This window comes from Barbus barbus, assembly GCF_936440315.1.
Source record: "Barbus barbus genome assembly, chromosome: 37".
NCBI lineage: Eukaryota > Metazoa > Chordata > Actinopteri > Cypriniformes > Cyprinidae > Barbus > Barbus barbus.
Genome location: NC_136715.1, coordinates 15,052,961 through 15,070,878, shown reverse-complemented (window position 1 = coordinate 15,070,878; position 17,918 = coordinate 15,052,961). Strand labels below are relative to the sequence as shown.

Below are 17,918 nucleotides of genomic sequence, written 5' to 3'. Positions count from 1 at the left end.
GAATATTAGCAGATCGACTATAGATAGAGAGAACTGGAAGATAAAAAAGAGAAAAATATCAGAGGAACAAAACATTAAAAAGAAGGGCTACAATCAGGCAAGAGGTAAGACTCGCGTAAATATCGGAGCAGCGGTGGAGAGAACTCAAGGAGCGGGAAGACTCGAATCGGATGCCGAGGTTGCGTTGTTTCTTTTTGATAGGTGAGTAACGTTGATTTTGCATTGTTTCGCATAACATATCTGTGTTGGTTTTTGTTTGAATATATAATAGGGACGAGGTCCTATTGGGCGATGGGCGTGTTTGTTTTAGTGCACCTTCAAGCCTGGGAAGCCGACATGATGACAATTGACTGAAATGAGCTGAATGGCTAATAACAAAACACATAGCGCATTGCTTACGCATCTCAGTCTTACTAACGGCACAACTGAATTGAAAATATAAATCAAGCAGCAGCGGCTCGCCCATAGAGGGCGCTGGGGCGCCGACCTCCCTGCCAGTTTTTTATTTTTATTTATTTTTTTATTTAATAATAAGAAGTTTTTAATAATCTCTCATTTTGAAAAATTATCTGTGTTAATGACATGCTATTAATGGTTTTACTTTAGAATGTGTTTAGAACTCTCCAGAATGATATTTGCATTCACTTCATGTTGGTGTAGTAGTAGCCAATAGGCTGTCTTCCCTGGGCTCCAGTTCGCTCAGCCCTACAGTGCTGGAATTTAAGCCAATGGTTCCCCTGTTGCTACGCAAAAAAGTTTATATTTTGCCAATCATCGTCGTCGAATTTTATGGTTTGGGGGCTCTGAAAATATCGCCCCTAGTACCAAGATTAGAGCAGTGCACCTGCTGCGCGGGACATTTACCTCAGAGGAGTGCGAGTGCAGTATGGCAGCGCCGGCGACGTCGAGTAGCATTAATGTAAATAAAAAAAGAAAGAATTCTTAATTCAGATATTTTTGTTTAAAAACATTTTTTGTAAATTTTACTCATTTTAAATGGTTAACTTTTAAGGAATGAATTAGATTAATTATTACTCAATTCTAATTTGTTAAATGTATTTAATAATATTGCTTGTAATCTGTTGCCACAATTTTGAGTGAATATAGCGTATTAATTTTTATGCTGTCATTCTCTTACTCACTCAGTCTCTCTCTCTCACTCACAGTCACACACCATGTTTCACACACATTTGCCATTAAAATAGTGATCTCAATAGGAATGTAACTGTATGTTTTGCTTTTTTTGTTTCGAAGTTCTGAGCTGGATTACTGTGTTTCATACTAGTTAAAATGTTAAAATAATTTTTCTTCTCATACTTGGTGTTCTTCAAGAATGTTGTCCCACCCTTTCTTTGAGAGCCTTCTCTCTTTCTCTAGTATCAACACAGACTGTTATTATCCAATTTGTCTACAGTGAACTTTAAAGATATGTAGTCTACAGCTGGGGATTGATTAAAGAACTAGATTGTTGTATTTCCTATAATAATTTATCGTTATGCGTTTGCACTTTTTCTATCTGGACACGGAGCATAATAAACATGCAACTTGTTCATTATCATTGCCTGTGAAACTGTTGACTTCTACATGGCAGTTCAAATAATATTGTCTTTTTAGACCATTGGTATTGACTGGTTTGAGTTATTTTATTGGTATAAGCAAGGGACATGGGTGGCCTAAAATGCACCAGAATGCAGGAAATCACATCTATGAAATTAACATTTTTCTGGGGGAGGAGCCCCCAGACCCCCCGCACAAACAGCCCCACCTAAAATATCTTTCACCAGCCGCCACTGAAATCAAGAAAACAAAGGCTGTTTCAAAAATCAGTGGAGATCCGGAAGGCCTATAGTGAGCATGTCCTTTGGAAGGTCAACTTTATGATCAATGGATAAAAAAAAGAAAATCAGGAAATCACAAAGAGAAGAAAGCAAACATACTGTGCCGTAAAGATGCGAGCATTTGACCTTTAAGGGGTTTTGTTCCGTGGTGAGATCAGAATCTGATAAGAAAAAAAAACTCTTAGCCGTCGTTGCACAGGGAGAAGCCAGAGATAGTCAGACGGTGGAGGCCTGTCACACCTATTGTGCCATTGCTCTTTGAGAAAACAATGAGTGTCCCTGTGGACCCGAGTACGGCCACCTGCCACTAAATGGCAAAGGAGGAGATTGCTTTGACAGTAACCTGCAGAGGGAGCAACCTTGGGAGTGTGTGTATTTGCATGTGTGTATGTGAACGTGCAAATTAGACACAGAAAGGTCAGAACTCCTGTCTTATAGCGTTCTTTGAGCTTACAGTCTCCAGCGCTCAGCATGCTTTAACAGGCAGAGCGCAGGTGGAAACTATATCTTTGCATGCTGTGTTGTCACCTGTCGTCTTGATCAGGTGAAATGCCTTTCGGAAGTCCTACAAAAAACACGCTCATTTGTTTGTTTATTGCACTTTTAACTTCAGTTTATTGCTCATTCAGGAAATGAAAATGAGATGTCCTTGAGATCTCTTTCATTAGTCATTTTTAGCTATATAAATCATCTTTTTGTCAATGAAAAGTAGAGTTCAAAAGCAGCTCGAATCTGTCGGAAAAGAACTATGCAGATGAATGTAATGTTCGGATAAACTGCTATTTCTGGAATAGGCCACAGCCACTTCAAACAGTACCTCCAAGATACAAATATGGATTCATTTCTAAAAGGTTGACCGTCATTGACCGTTAGTGTCCCAGGTCTAGTGAGGAAGGTATTGATTTTCTCTGTCTCTTTCTAAGGTGCTAGACTGAATATTTAAAAAATAAAAGACAACATAATTAAACCGTTTCACACTAGTGTTTTTTCTCTGATGGATCAGATTGTAGTAGCTTGGCTGGACAGTTAAATAAATGAGCAAAATAATCATCCAATCAAATCACACTAATCTAGACTCTAGACTACATGCTGTGGACGGTGACACTCATTTCAAATCTTGAGAAATAGTTTTGTGATTCATTTTTTTATTCTCAGTAGATTACGCATCCTTACTTTCATCAAAATCCCCCATTTCCTTTTATTCACTAACCCTCTGCAATCAAATTTGCGAAATTTGAATCATTTACATTAATATTTTATCAGTTAGTAGATGCTTTTATCCAAAGCGACTGCTAACTGAGAACAATAGAAGCAATCAAAACCGACAAAAGGGCAATAATATGACAAGTCTTGGTTAGTCTAACGCAGAACAGGTAACAAGGGTTTTCTTGTTTGTTTTTTATAATAAATAAAAAGAAAACAAGTAGATAGAATAGAAAAAAATAGAGAACAAATAGAATAAAATAGTGTTAGATGGTCATGTTTATCATAAAAAGAAAACAAGTAGAATCACAAATATGTTTGATAGGCAAACGTGAATGCAATATTAAGTTTTGTTTTGTTTTGTTTTTTCACCACGTTTTGTTACTTTTCTGTAATTTTTGGGTCATTTCTTTAAAGCAGCATTCCCAAGCTTTTTGTCCTCTGAACTCCTTTGACATTAAAATGAATGGTATGCAGGTAAACAAGCAAAATATTTTTAATTTAAATTTTTTATTTATTTTTAAAAGTGTTTTTATTTATTTTGAATTTTATACTGTTATGCTCTGTTGAATTATTCGCTGTTCATCAAATCCGGATGCAGTTCCCTTAATCAGATGCTAAACCAACACAGACAATGTTTGAAAATAAGTTATGCTGTCAGTGGGGGCAATTCATTCTTAGTGAATTCATCCCTTATGTGGCGGGAAGAGCAAACAACAGACACAGTAGGTGTGGCGTCAGGCCTCGGAGAGGCTTTTATTAAACAAATAAATAAAAGTGTCCAAAAGGGGTCCAAAATAAACAGGGGATCTGGTGTCCTCGTCGTGCTGCGGGGTTTGTGAAGGAGGGCAGTGTTCTGAAAGGAAGGGTCCAGGTAAGGGGAGGAGTTCGGTGGCACGCGCTCCCCTCTCGGGTCCGGGGTGCGAGGGGCGGCGGCTTCGTTTAGCTGCTTCGTCCTCCTTTGGCCTGCGGCGCTTCCGGGGGTTATACGGCCCGGCATCCTGGCCCGTCAGTCGTCTCGTGGCTGCGCTACTCGATCCCTCAACGCTCCCTTCCTGGACCCACGAGAACACCAGCGTGCATGCACGGGGAAGAGACCGGTCTCTCGATGAGAGGCGTGCTCGGCATTTAAACAGCGGTGATGAGGCTCTATTCAGTTCAGATGCGCCTCATCACATGCTGCCAACCCTGGCTGTTTCAGCGCCCCTCCTCTCTCACACACCCACTCCCGTCGGGAGCCTGGTGAAGGGCGGCGAATAAGGGACGGGGTGGTGATGACCATAAGGGGGAGGCAGCCAACTCGTCACACTTAGTATTTTGACTTTCTTTCAACGTGCATCCAGTTTCGTCTGTCATATCCAACAATTTTTTGCTACAAAAATAATAGATTTGTGTTGAATGGCAGTTTTCCGTAAATCTATGACAGTGGGCACAGATGGGAGATTTAATCATCTGGACGTAAAAATACTTACAGTTGTGAGTAAAAATAAATATTTCATGAACAATTGACAGCATTAGTCCATCTAAAAGATTTTGGTGACAGCAAAAATGTGAGAAATTGTAAAAAGGATAGATAATATGTCAAATATGGATGGGTTACTATGTTTGTTACACCACTTGTCTAAGAGTAAGATTGATTAGTGTATCTAGATACTTTCTTCCTATGTGTTTGTTTTGGTCTTTTTAGAAGTGCTGCTTAAATAGTATGCTTTACTTTAGCTGAGGAAGTTTGCACAGAAAAAAAAAACCCTTTTGGAAAAGTTGTATCTTTAAATTCATTCCTTTTAAAGAACCGCCACTACAGCCATACACATTTCAATGGACATCATTGGCCACTGCTGTTGTTTTAAGCGTCCCACCATGAGTGTTGTGTGTTTAAGATAGTGTGCTGAGCTCAAAAGAGATAAAAATGAGTCTCAGCTATTTCAAAATATGACAATGTGTCTTATTTAAAAGCCCCCTCAGAAACGGGTCGCTGAACCCGAAACCGGTCCAATTATACAGACAGATGAGTCGACCGATCGTTCAGACAGCCCATCAGCTGGCTAGCTTTGAAAATATGTAGTTTTGCACACACACACAAGTGTTTATTTGATGAAGGCTTTCAGAGTGTTTTTGTGTGTTTTACTCTTAAAACGAATCTCCAGTCAGCAGATATATATGTTTCAGCATTTTTGTGGTTTTGAGGATTTTTTTCGAATATGTATTTACTTGTATGAGTGTGAAAAATCAAAAAAGACTGGAAAATGAGGATGGCTATACAACATCCACAGACCTCTGCTAGAAATGATAGCAGCAAATTAAAATAGCTGTTCTATTTAGGGAGTTGGGATTACTTGCCTTCAAGAAAAAAAGGCAAGAAAGTGGAGAGAAATGCTGAGAAAATAAAGTGTTAAAGAGAGATAAAGCTAGGCAGAAGGAAACGCAAATTAAAAGCTTACTAACATCCCAAAACTTCAGTCAGTCCTTCTTGACAGAAGCGTGCTGTGTATTTTATTATTTATCAAATGTGCCTTCTGGGGAAATATTCTGAGTGCCTACACTGTAAAAAGTGATAAGTTGACTTAACTTAAAAAAAAATTGAGGAAACCCGTTGCCTTAAAATTATCAAGTAAATAATAATAAAAAAAAATACGTTAAGTGAATTGTCAAATTTTTTAAAGTTAAGTCAACTTATCACTTTTTACAGTGTAAGACTATTCAACACAACAAGGAAACTGTGAATTAGGGAACGCAAACATGCCAGCCCTCCATTTTCACTGGCTTTTGTCTTCAGAATAATCACGTGTGTACTTGTGTTCTATGAATAAGGATGAGCGCCTTGTCTATGTACATATGTATCAAACTCTGTGACACTCTACAACTTGGATGAATGCAAAAAGCATGTTGCGGCGAATTGGCTGTCTGAGCAGAGCTGGAGCTGTTTGTTTACCTGTAATCTTGTACCTCTGGAGAGGTGATCAACACTAAAGTAGCTTCAGGCTTCTGTAGTGTCCTTGCGTCACACTTAAATGAGCACACATAAAAGCCTCAAGGCTGGTGTCTTCAAACAAGCCGGGACAAAGGCCTGAAGAGACACCAACAAATATGTGTCGCACAAATATGTTATGTGATATGGACACTATGTGGTGTGGTTGTTCATGTTTTTTTAATACTTCAATTATTTATTTATTTACATTAATACACAATTTTTGCTATATTTTTCTGTGGACCCCCTAGAACTCTCTTGAGGGGGGTCTGTTTGAAAACCTTTGGTCATGACTAATTAATGATGGGATGTTCAAGTCATGTGCGATTCATTCGTTTCAAAAATGATTTAGCAGTTTGAGACGTCCCTGAAAAATATTCCCTGATGTTCCTGTATTGCCACCTGTTTCTCTACTTAAATAGTTCTGTCAGGACCACTATCGTCAAAGATGATTGACAATTAGCATATAGTTTGGATTGGCGGAATGGTTCTATTCTGGGAAAGAACTCCCTGCGCATCCATGAAGCCTAGCATGGATGAGAGCAGCGATAACCCGCCAGGGTAAACAGAACAGAACCAACAAAAGTATTGCAGATTTGTTTAAAAGTTCAGTAATTTTATGTACACATTTTTGAATTGGTCTGATTCAAAAGAGAATCAGAAGGCTGGATCCTGACTGACAGAGGAGGAGTTGGGGATGGAGGAGGGTGATTATATTGAGCAATGCGAAAACTGCTGATAATACTGACAGACCTTATATGTGCATGCTTAGATAGGTGTCGTATTCCTATAGGTAGATGGGGATCAGCTGAGAGTCAGTTGATGCGAGCTTGACTAACGTGACCTGCCAGAACTAATGCTACGCTCAATTTATTTAGTTAAATATTGTTGTTTATCATGTTTTCATTTATGTTGTGTAAATTAGTGTAAATTGTTTTCTTGCTCCATTTGTTATTGCCATACTAATTACATTGTCTTTTTCTCACTTTTAGAATACAAATAGGTTTATAACAAGTATGTTGCTTTGCATTATCCACACTATTTTGCAGTTGTATTACCAACATGTATACAAATAATAAGCAAATGTAAAAAGTAACCATTAACAATGCACATTTATAACCTAAATACATACAGTTAAAGGCAAGTCAAGCATGAATCAACCTATTTTTTTGTCTAAATTTGAATGAATGGCACAAGGGGTTTGAAATTGGCTCATTCAAAGGTTTTTGGTTCATTTCTAGTTGGACGTGATCAATTGAGTGAGCGATTAACTCTAAAATCCGTCCAAGCATTTCAACTGATTCAGTTTCAGCTGATAACTTGGGTTCAATTCAGTCCAGTCTGTGAAATGGGTTCAGCCAGTTTATTAAAAAGAGCCAGTTCAAAAGAATGCACCCAATAGGATGTCAGTGTGACTAATGTTTTTGTAAGAAACACACGCTTTTCTTTCATGCCAATGAGGTGTATTAATCACTTTGACACCTCCTACTGATGTTCGTTTCCCATTCTTTTAACTGTTTCCACTTCTCAGGGCTTCCGCACAACTTCTTTATCTCCGTGTCCGTTCTATTTTCCTGTTGCCTAAAGCACATCCTTCTATACTATGAGCTTCTAATTCTGAGTAAAGAGAAGGAAAAGAGAACTGCAGTGTCCAGATTCTCCTCTCCAGGAGCAGATCAACACTCGATGCCTGAATACACGGCCATCTCCTTTTTTTTTTATATCCTTCGTACTGTTTTAATGTGGTTATTTTTGTTTAATTAAAAAAAAAAAAGGTTTTACATAAATGGACTTGATGAGACTATCATGTGAATTGATTTTAGAAAACAATGTTGAAATTAACCGTAACACACAGTTAAATTAGTTAGCCTTATTGCATGGAATAACAATGACCAATACTTTTACATTACTTAATCTATTAATCTAGGTTCATTTAAAAATATACTATCGTTTGTTGATAATTGTTATTGGTCATGTTGAATGATTTTGTATGTGTAAATGAACATGTTAGCAATTGCATTATCATTAATGTATTGAACCTTATTGTGAAGTGAGTGAAGTGACATTCAGCCAAGTATGGTGACCCATACTCGGAATTCGTGCTCTGCATTTAACCCATCCAACGTGCACACACACAGCAGTGAACACACACACACCGTGAACATACACCCGGAGCAGTGGGCAGCCATTTTATGCTGCAGCGCCCGGGGAGCAGTTGGGGGTTCGGTGCCTTGCTCAAGGGCACCTCAGTCGTGATATTGAGGGTGGAGAGAGCGCTGGACATTCACTCCCCCCACCTACAATTCCTGCCGGCCCGGCCCGTAAACCTTTGGATTACGAGTCCGACTCTCTAACCATTAGGCCACGACTTCCCGCAAGTGTTACCATATAAGACAATATTTTAAAAAAATACTGTTTTTATACACTAACATTCAAAATAGATTCATTTTTTTTAAAGAAAATAATTCAACAAGGATCATTAAATTGATCAAAAGTGACAGTAAACATTTACATACTGTACATATATAAATGTAAGTGCTCTTCTTTTGATATTTCTATACATCAAAAATTCTGAAGTATCACAGTTTGCAAAAAAATAAGAATACAAATAAAAACCGTTTTTAACTTTTTATAAGAAGAAGAAATGTTTGCAAATCTGCATATTAGAATGATTTCTGAAGGATCATGTGACATTGAAGACTGGAGTAATGCAGCTTTGCCGTCACAGGAATAAATTACTTTTTAAAATATACTCAAACAGAAAACAGTTATTTTAAATTGTAATAATATTACTGTTATATTGTATTACTGATCAAATAGATTTCATTTTTACAGTAGTGTATGTGTATATAAATAAAACATACGTTTAAAAAAGTATCAGTAGTTATATAAGACCTCCAAATGCTACTGCTACATCTTATTGCATTTAAGCACCATATTGCTTATAAACACCTTATGTTAGTAGAGCAAATGTGTCTATAGGTGTGCAGAGTTTACACAGTGGGAGTATTTTAATGAATGCATGCTACTTAACAGTTGATTGAGTTAATAATAATAGTAAAATGTAGTGTAGTAATGTCCTGACCCTTGCTGAAGCATTGCACAGCTATACTCCAGTAAATGCACTCATACAGTAGTTGTATTTCAGGACATTGGGCTGCAGGACTCAGAAAAGGCAGTTCAGTTCACAGTTGTGAACTCACTTAAATGTTTTCTTCCTCTGATTTGTGGACAAAGTGTCAAGACCTGCTGATTAAGTTCTCCTTGGCATTGCAGGACCTCAGTGATCAAGGCTAAAGAGTAAAAGATGGCTCTCGAGAGCTCTTTCAGAGAGAAACATAAATAATACGGGGCAGATAGATGTGTTTTTTACAGCATATTCGTATCTCAGGCACCTAGCAGCATCACACAAAAAGTGCTGTGTGCAGAAGAAAAAACAACAAGTGTTTTGGTTCATTCACACTAATTAGCAGTCCAGACGTGTGATTTTGTGAGGAGGATTTGAAGCACGTCCGATCTCTCTGCCATAGCTTGTTTTCCCAACACAAACTGCCCCTCAAACTCCAGACCTATCAATTCACATCACGAGTTGTGAAAACGATGCATTAAAATATTTACTCAACATGTCCTGAGCATGTTGAGTAAATACATTAATATTTTAACATCAGTGAATGTCGTATTACTCATGCAAAAAAATAAAAATAAAAAAATACACCGTTATTGAGAGTGTTATAACCGACCTCACTTCATCAATAAACGTCATCGTACAAAAAGGGCTAGAAAGTTTGGGTCAAAAACAGTTGTACATAATATTTTGAGGAAACTGTGTTACCATTTTTGGGTTCAAAACAACAGCATTTATGAAATGAAAATCTTTTGTAGCATTATAAATGTCTTTACTGTTGCTTTTGATTTATTTAATGCCTCCTTGATAAATAAAAGTTCAATTTTTTTCCCAAAAAAGGGCTGACTTTTGAATAATAACAGCTTTTGTTTGAAATTAAAATCTTTTGTAACACTATAAACATCTTTACTGCCACTTTTGATCGGTTTAATGCATCCATGCTGCACAAGTGTTATTTTTTTTGCAAATAAATAAATAAAATAAATCATACTGACCACAAACTTTTGAATAATAATGCTAAAGAAAAATATATTTTTTTCCACAAAAAGAATGACTTTTGAATAATAACAGAAATGGAAATCTTTTGTAGCATTATAAACATCTTCACTGCCACTTTTGATCGATTTAATGCACCCATGCTGCATAAAAGTGTTCATACTCAAATCATACTGAGCCTGAACTTTTGAATAATAGTGCTAAATAAAAGCATATTTTTCCAAAAAAGACTGGCTTTTGAACAATAACAGCTTTTATTTGAAATGAAAATCTTTTGTAACATTATAAACATTTTTAATGCCTCTTCTGATCGATTTAACGCATCCATGCTGCATGTTTTTTCTTTTTTTTCTTCAAAAAAGTCATACTGACCCTAAACTTTTGAATAATAGTGCCAGAATAAAATCTGATCTCTGCCCTACTACCCCTCAAACTCCAGACCTATCAATACATGCTGCAACTTTTTGCCATTCCAAAGAGAAAGTCACAAAACAACATATTAAAGTGTTTACTCCACATCCTGAGTGCATAATATGACAGTCACATCTGCGAATGTCATATTACTCACAAGCAGTACATTTTCACCGTTACAAGGCTATGAAGAGCAGCACAGACTCGGAGTGTTATAACCCACTTTGCTTCATCAAGCATAACCGCCATTGTCAAAAGTGACAGAATGTTTGGGTCAGGGGGGACCCGAGTGAGTGTGTGCCTGGGTTGGCACGTGTGTGCGAGGGTAACAGTTTAGTGCCCTCACTCTCCCCCTGTCTTTGTGTTGTGTGGGTCCGCTGGTCGTACAGAGAGTTCTGTGCCGCCGTACATTATTCCTCCGTCAGTCAAGCGGAACAATGCAGCCCTCCAGTACCAGACCTGAAGACCTTGCCACGTGTATGTGTGTGTATGCGCACGCACACATCTGCACTGTGCAGTTGTGAGTGTGTGGATGTCTTTGTGAATGTCATGCCCTTTTTTCCCAGTACTACCTGCAGTAGTGCGGCAGGTGGACCTGATCAGGCCTGGGGTAATGTGAAGGACTGTCTTTTATTCCTGCAAAGACATTAACACAGTACCCTTTTTTTGGCAGCCACCATTTCGACGGGAAACATTTAAAAGAGGATAGTTCACCTAGAAATAAAAATACATTTTTTTATGCCCTCATGTCATTCAGTACCCTTATATGGTGTTTTTATTTATTTGTTTTTGTTTTTTTGTAAAGCTCTAAGAAGGACAAAAATAACACACGAAAAAATTTAAATAGTGACACTGAAGTTGCACTACTGTTCAAACGTCTTTTTTAATGTTTTTGAAAGAAGTCTCTTATAATCACCAAGGCTGATTTTTTTATTTCCTTACTCTAGTCTTTGGTGTCACGTTATCTTTCAAAAATAATTCTAATATGCTGATTTGGTGCTCAAGAAACATATTAATATTATCAATGTGCTGTTTAATATTTTTGTACAAACGATGCTGCCTTCCTTCAGGATTCGCTGATGAATAAAATGTTCAAAAGAACAGAATTTATTTGAAATATAATTTTATTAAATATCTTACTCTCATTTTTGCTCAATTTAATGTGTCCTGAATAAAAGTATTTATTGTTTCCAAAAAATAAAAAAGAGAGACACTCAAGGACCAGTGATATTTGATGTTAGCCAACCTGAATTGTGTTTGCATAATTGAAAAAGGAAGTTGGAACCAGACATTTAAAGGGCTTAACGCTTGTCAATATCATCAATAGCCATTAGTGTACATCACAGCTTAGAAAATTCACACTATAGCTTGTACCATAAACAAATGCAGTCAAGACACTTTGAAATGAATAAACTAGTTCTTTAGTATCAAATTCACAGTTTGGAAAACAAAACAATTAGACCGATAGATGCTAAAGATAAATCTGTTAAAACACTAGTCGTAGGCAGGTGGGGATTTGGTTGGAGATCTTCTTAGTCCAAAGAGCATTTTATTAGACTAAAAAATGTGTAGTACAAGTTGCGCTTGCAATATTTTTGATTCATTTCAATGAATGATTCATTAATTTTTGATTCATTTCATTAAGTAAATTTTAAATGTGTATGTTAAAAGTGAATTTGCAAGGCAAGATTTAGGTGTACACTGGCATGTAGATTAACCTAATGCTTACAGACATCAAGTAAAAAACACAAAACTCCAGCTTTGATGCTCTCGTCAAAATCCTATCCATATCGTAGGAGTTGTCTTTCCAGTTACAGTTGATTCATGAGAAGGCTTCATTTTCAACTACAGATGACCCCTGCACACCTCTCCGTGTCCACACACCACCCAGTAAGGCAAAGAGCTTGTTGTAAAGCTCCTGAGTTTGTGATGTTGTTCTGTTTGTGAGCGCAGGCTGAATGACCTTCAGGGGAGCTTGCGGAGAACATCAAATACTGCTGCTCTCCTGAAGTGTCTTAACCTAGGCCTGCACATGGAGAGGACACACCTCACAGCCACTCAATCCTCACCATATAGTGCTCCTGGGTAGAATTTTTTTCTTCTTCTTATCTCTGTGCATTCCTCATTCTATTTAGCATTCTGTCTGTCTATCTATCCATCTATCCATCTAGCCACATACTCATCGGCATACACTCACACGCACTCTCACAGACACGATCATCTAGTTTTTCTTACTCTCATTCTTGCTTCTTGGTCAATATCTCTCCCACATATCCTGTTACACATTAGACCTTGACATTCCAAAATTTTAATTGCAGTTTCAATAAAGCTGCCTTGTGCAGAAACGTCAATCGATTATTGATTTTTCTTGTTTTTATTTATGTGTGCTGCAGTTAAAGCTTCTGACTTGAATGAGAAATTGTAATTGAATATCGTACTGCATTTTTGTGCTTCACATGGCCACATTTCAGCTCATTTTGAATTGCTATTTCAAGAACCTCCCACTAAAAGGTCTTTTTTATTGGATTTGCAAACTTGCAAATATGAACAGCCTGTCGGTCCGTGTGTTAATAATGGGTATTTTTCAAAATAGCTGATTCATTCAGGAACAAAGTTTGTTTTCATGAGAGAGTCATTGAATAATTCATTATTAACGCTTGCCATTAAAATGTGATCTGTATCTGCATGCTCTCCAAATGTACATTAAAAAGACTAGCGTAAACACGTTTGTGATCTCTCTGTCACATAACAAACTACTATTCCTACTATTTTTATGCACATTCTTCTCTCACAAAGCTCTACAAAATACACCTAAAACGCTCAGTCCCCATTTGCCTTATATTACATAAATCCTATTGATGTGGACAAAATTTACAGTAGATGCTTAACTGGTGTTTAGCTGGTGGTCAGATGCTGGTCATCACATGCAAAATGCAAACAGGAAGTTCATCAAACAAAACTCTGGGCAGATTGGTGCATAGTCAATAGTTAGATTGTTGAATAATACTAGTTGGGTTTTTTTATGTTTAGCATGCATGAGGAGATCAATAATTGGACTTTTCATCTGAAGCTGAGACTTGTGGGCACATGTCTGTATAACCCTGTCTTTCATTATGAAAGCAAGACAGAGAGAGTAAGAGGAAATGCTGGTTTGGCATCTTCTTTGGGCTTGTTGAATTTGAACAACTCATTTTGTGGCCGACCATTCTTGCGTTCACATGCCAACATCCCATCCCATAATGAAACAATATCATGCAGGGCAACTCCTGTGAATCCAGTGTTTTTACTTATGCAAACACTCAAGGTTTAGCCTCTGTCCCTTGATCCGCAGGTTTACCCTCTGTATGTCAGTTGTGGAGTGACAAAAAGCCTTCAATGACAATAATTAGCTCATTCCATTAAAGCAAATTAGCCTAATTTACAAAAACATTGACTGCCGTTGTTGCTTCACAGAAACATCCATCTCTCTTTTTTTATCATGAGTGTGTTTTTTAATGTTTCCTGCTGGCAGATGTTTTTATTCATGTTTAATAAGGAAGGAGAAAAAAATGTAATTAATAATTTTCCCATCAACAACAGGCTGCAATTAGTGTATTCAGACCATTCATGGCTGTTGCCAAATAGCAAAATCGCTCTGATTCTTGATTTAAATCTTCTAGACATTTTCAGGAGAACTGACAGAGTAAAATGTTATTATTCTCTCAGTATGATGCACTTTGTTTTTCCGTTTTGAGCTGAGCTTGTTAAAGTAGGCAGCATGCTTTCATGTGTCAGTGGTTTGGTGCTCATTCTGAAAACTGCATATCGGCCTCTTCCCCTCCCATTTGCAATTATTCAGCAGACAAACTCTGGAGCGTTGATCAAGCCGCGCTGCAATTGGTGAAATGGATTCTACGCTTTATTAGCCTGTTGTTTTGGTGCATCTTCTGGCAGGAAGCCGTGTGGTAAATTGGATAGATGGCTTGATAAAAAGCTTGTCGTGCAAGATATTTCATGACAGATTTTTTTTTTTTAAACATTTTTGCCCAGCACTCATAACAAGTGACTTGGTCCCACGGTGATTTATGAAATCAATTTGTCTTGTTATCAGTGGGATTGTGGAAGAGAGATAAAATCAGTAGGAAGTGATTTTAGTTCCATCTTTCTTTCTTTTCAATCCTGAGGGAAGAAAGAGATGAGAGAAGCGGCACTCAAATCTATTTGGAACGCTCTGACCCTCTAGTACTGGAATTCTGCAAAGACTGAACACTGTCAGAACAATATGCAGCTGAAGTGTCACTAATGCATAGATGAGACTGGGGCTAGTTGTCACAAGGGTTATATTTTCTTCTTTAATAATAATAAAAAAAAAAAAAAAGTGTACTCTAGTGGTTTTGGTTTAAAACCATAGATAAAACCATCTTTCTGTTCTTAACCCAAATTTAAATATACAATTTTTACTTTACTGTAGAAACTATAGTGTTGGGTCACATATGTTTTAAATGCTGTTTAGAACTTTATATGCAATTTGAAATGCAATATTAGCGGGACAAAGCAATTCCTTTGCTTGAAAGCATCTGACAAATGAATAAATGTAAATGTAATGGCAGGTTGCATCGTACATACCCCACTATTGTCAATGTGTTTGTGTGATTTTTTATTTTTTTTTTTCCCTTAAGCAATAAAAGTGCAAATGATCAGTGGACATTTATAGAAAAAAAGCTTTAATTTATGTGTCTTTACAGAAATTGATTTTCAAAAATGAACTTGAATAGTTCATCAAAAAATAAATATTTGCTTAAACTTTACCTAACCTCAGGCTATCCCAGATGTAGAAATTTAGCATCGCATCACTTGCTCACCAATCGATCCTCTGCAGTGAATAGGTGCAGTCAGAATGAGACTTCACAATATAAAAATATATTTGATAAAAACATCACAATAATCCACAAATAGCAAACACACAGCTTTTCAGTTTTCACAAGACGTTAATTTATGGACTGGAGTTGTGTGGATTATTGTGATGTTTTCATCAGCAGTTTTGACTGTCATTCTGGCAGCACCCATTCACTCCAGAGGATCCATTGTGATGTGCAAGTGATGTAATGCAAAATTTCCAAATTTGCTCCAATCAAGAGACATCTACATCTTGACTTGCCTGAGGATGAGAAAATTTCCTACAAATTTCACCACATTTACAGGTGAACTATTCCTTTAACCTAAGAAATATGTACTATTTTTAAAAAGTAGTCCCTGACTCCCATATACTTAGAGCAGAAGTGGTCTACTAAAGTTCTATGACTGAACTTCTGGTAAATGTGAAATAGAGCTCTAATTTTAAAACTGTGATTAATCTAGACATGGCTCTCTCTCTCACTTGCTTGCTCACTTTAAGTAGAGCTGAAGCTGTGGAACTTTCCCTCAGGTGTAACTGAACAGACCATCTGCTATTGTTGACCAGAACCCTTTCCAAGCAACCATAGCGGGAGAAAGCATATGATTCACTCATTCTGTTTGCTATCTTCACTTGGTTTAAGATAAACTGAATTTTTAGCACTTCTGCTGTCAGAAGAGCATCCTTTTTTTTGTATATGCTATAAACATTATCAACAAATGGTATCTTATGTTCAGTACATTGCCTATATAATTGGATTTAGCCATAGCCCATCATTTATTACATATATAGTTCATTTCATTTATTTGTCTGTTGGTCTGTATGTGGCTGAATGAAGTATTTAATCAGTAACGCCTTGTCCACCTTAAATGTAATAACTACAATACGTTCATACTGTATATAACCATCATGTTTTATTTAATAAGCAGTCTAGCATAGTAGGGGAGATAGACAATGACAAATGTGTGGGCAAGAGCAATGAAACATGTTGGCCAAAAATAAGGTTGCTTTGAACAGTTTTTGCATCTGGCAGCAATGAGTTTCATTGTTATTATTTGTTTTTCTTACCCTCTATCCTCTCTTTCTCTCTTTTCTTGCAGTGAAGTTTGAAACCTGTCAACAAATAGAGGAGGTCTCTTTCGAAAGCAGTGACCCAAAGTTCAGCGTTCGGCCGGATGGTTCTCTTTACACAGAGCAACATGTGACAAATCTAACTGAACCCATCCAGTTCATGGTGACGGCCAGAGACATCGCTGGCAAGTATATCTGGGAGACCACTGTTAAACTGGCCCTCGCTGGACACCTGCTATCACCTCCTGTTAACCAGGCAAGGGCAAATTATGTGTACTTTATGTCAAATATTATTCCAAAAATATCTGTTTGTGAACAGATTTGTGTTGAGCTCATTTTTATAAGTACACGTTATCTTTATATTTTATATATTTAATTATAGAATTGATAAATATATTTAGTTACAGTATGTTATTAATTATTTTTAAATAATGTAGTTTGATTTTTGATCAAATAATGCATGTTGAGCATAAGATACTTCTTTCAAAAACCTTACAAAATCTTAAGACCCCAAACTTTTGAATGGTAGCATGTATACAGTTTTATTTTTCAGTTTTTGTAGTTGTTTTTTTTCTTTTCTGAGGGTATTGTGAAAAGCCGTGAGTGAGTCTAGCAGCTCAGTAATAGAGTGCATGAAATAATGTACATTGATTGAGTTCATGGTTTTAGGGGGGTCGTGGGGGGAGATGATGTGCCGTCTCGGTGTAATTATTTGCCCATATAGCACAAGCAAGAACGAGATTCAATAGCACAGCAAGATGTTATTACATTTAAGCAATCATGAGAATTTGAAAAGTAGTTATAGCTTTTAAATTGATTACATTTCGGTTCTTCCTCTCGCGCATGTATGCACAGGCGGCACTGTCACGTGTGGAGCGCTTTTAGAGGGTTTGCACAAGCCCTTGGCAACATACCAAAAGTCATGATCTGATTATGAAAGTGAATGCTCAGATGTAATTTTTATACAAAAGATGAAAGGAGTAATATTTCATCCAAGTTGCCTCCCCACCCCTTCACACACACACACACACAATTCCGCCAGAATGTGTCCTGCTTGGCAAGTATCATTAAACTTTTAATACATGTGGCTGTCATGCTCATGTCCTGTGCTCTGGTGTAGAGCAGATGAGGTGTACAGGCTTTATATAGATGTCTTTCCCACTGGCATCGGACTGTTTCTGCATCCAAAGTGACCTAGAAATGCCAAGCAGAGAAGCAGGAATGCAGGTCCTCTAGGGATCCTGGAGTCTGGTCTGGCGAGCCCTATCCATGTGTCCCTAACCCCACACATGTCCTCTCCTTCTGCACGACCATTTAGAGAAATGTCTCCTTGCCGGTTACGGCAGGTTACTAAAGGACAAACGCACATGTATGCACACACACACACACACAAAGCAAGACGATACATGGGTGTTCTGGAAAATGTGACTCTTT

At 37.4% G+C, this 17,918-nt stretch overlaps 1 protein-coding gene across 2 annotated transcripts in view; it reads left to right on the top strand.

Annotated features, from left to right (window-relative positions):
- cdh4 (cadherin 4, type 1, R-cadherin (retinal)) overlaps window positions 1-17,918 on the top strand; it is a gene marked incomplete at its 5' end in the record, with an annotated part of 231,956 nt that overhangs the window by 139,677 nt on the left and 74,361 nt on the right. The window contains one exon of one of the 2 annotated variants that reach the window (XM_079396513.1): window positions 16,514-16,740. In XM_079396513.1, coding sequence (XP_079252639.1) covers window positions 16,514-16,740 — 227 coding nt within the window. Of the gene's footprint in view, window positions 1-16,513; window positions 16,758-17,918 lie in introns of both variants that reach the window. The other variant, XM_079396514.1, reaches the window with a different exon arrangement.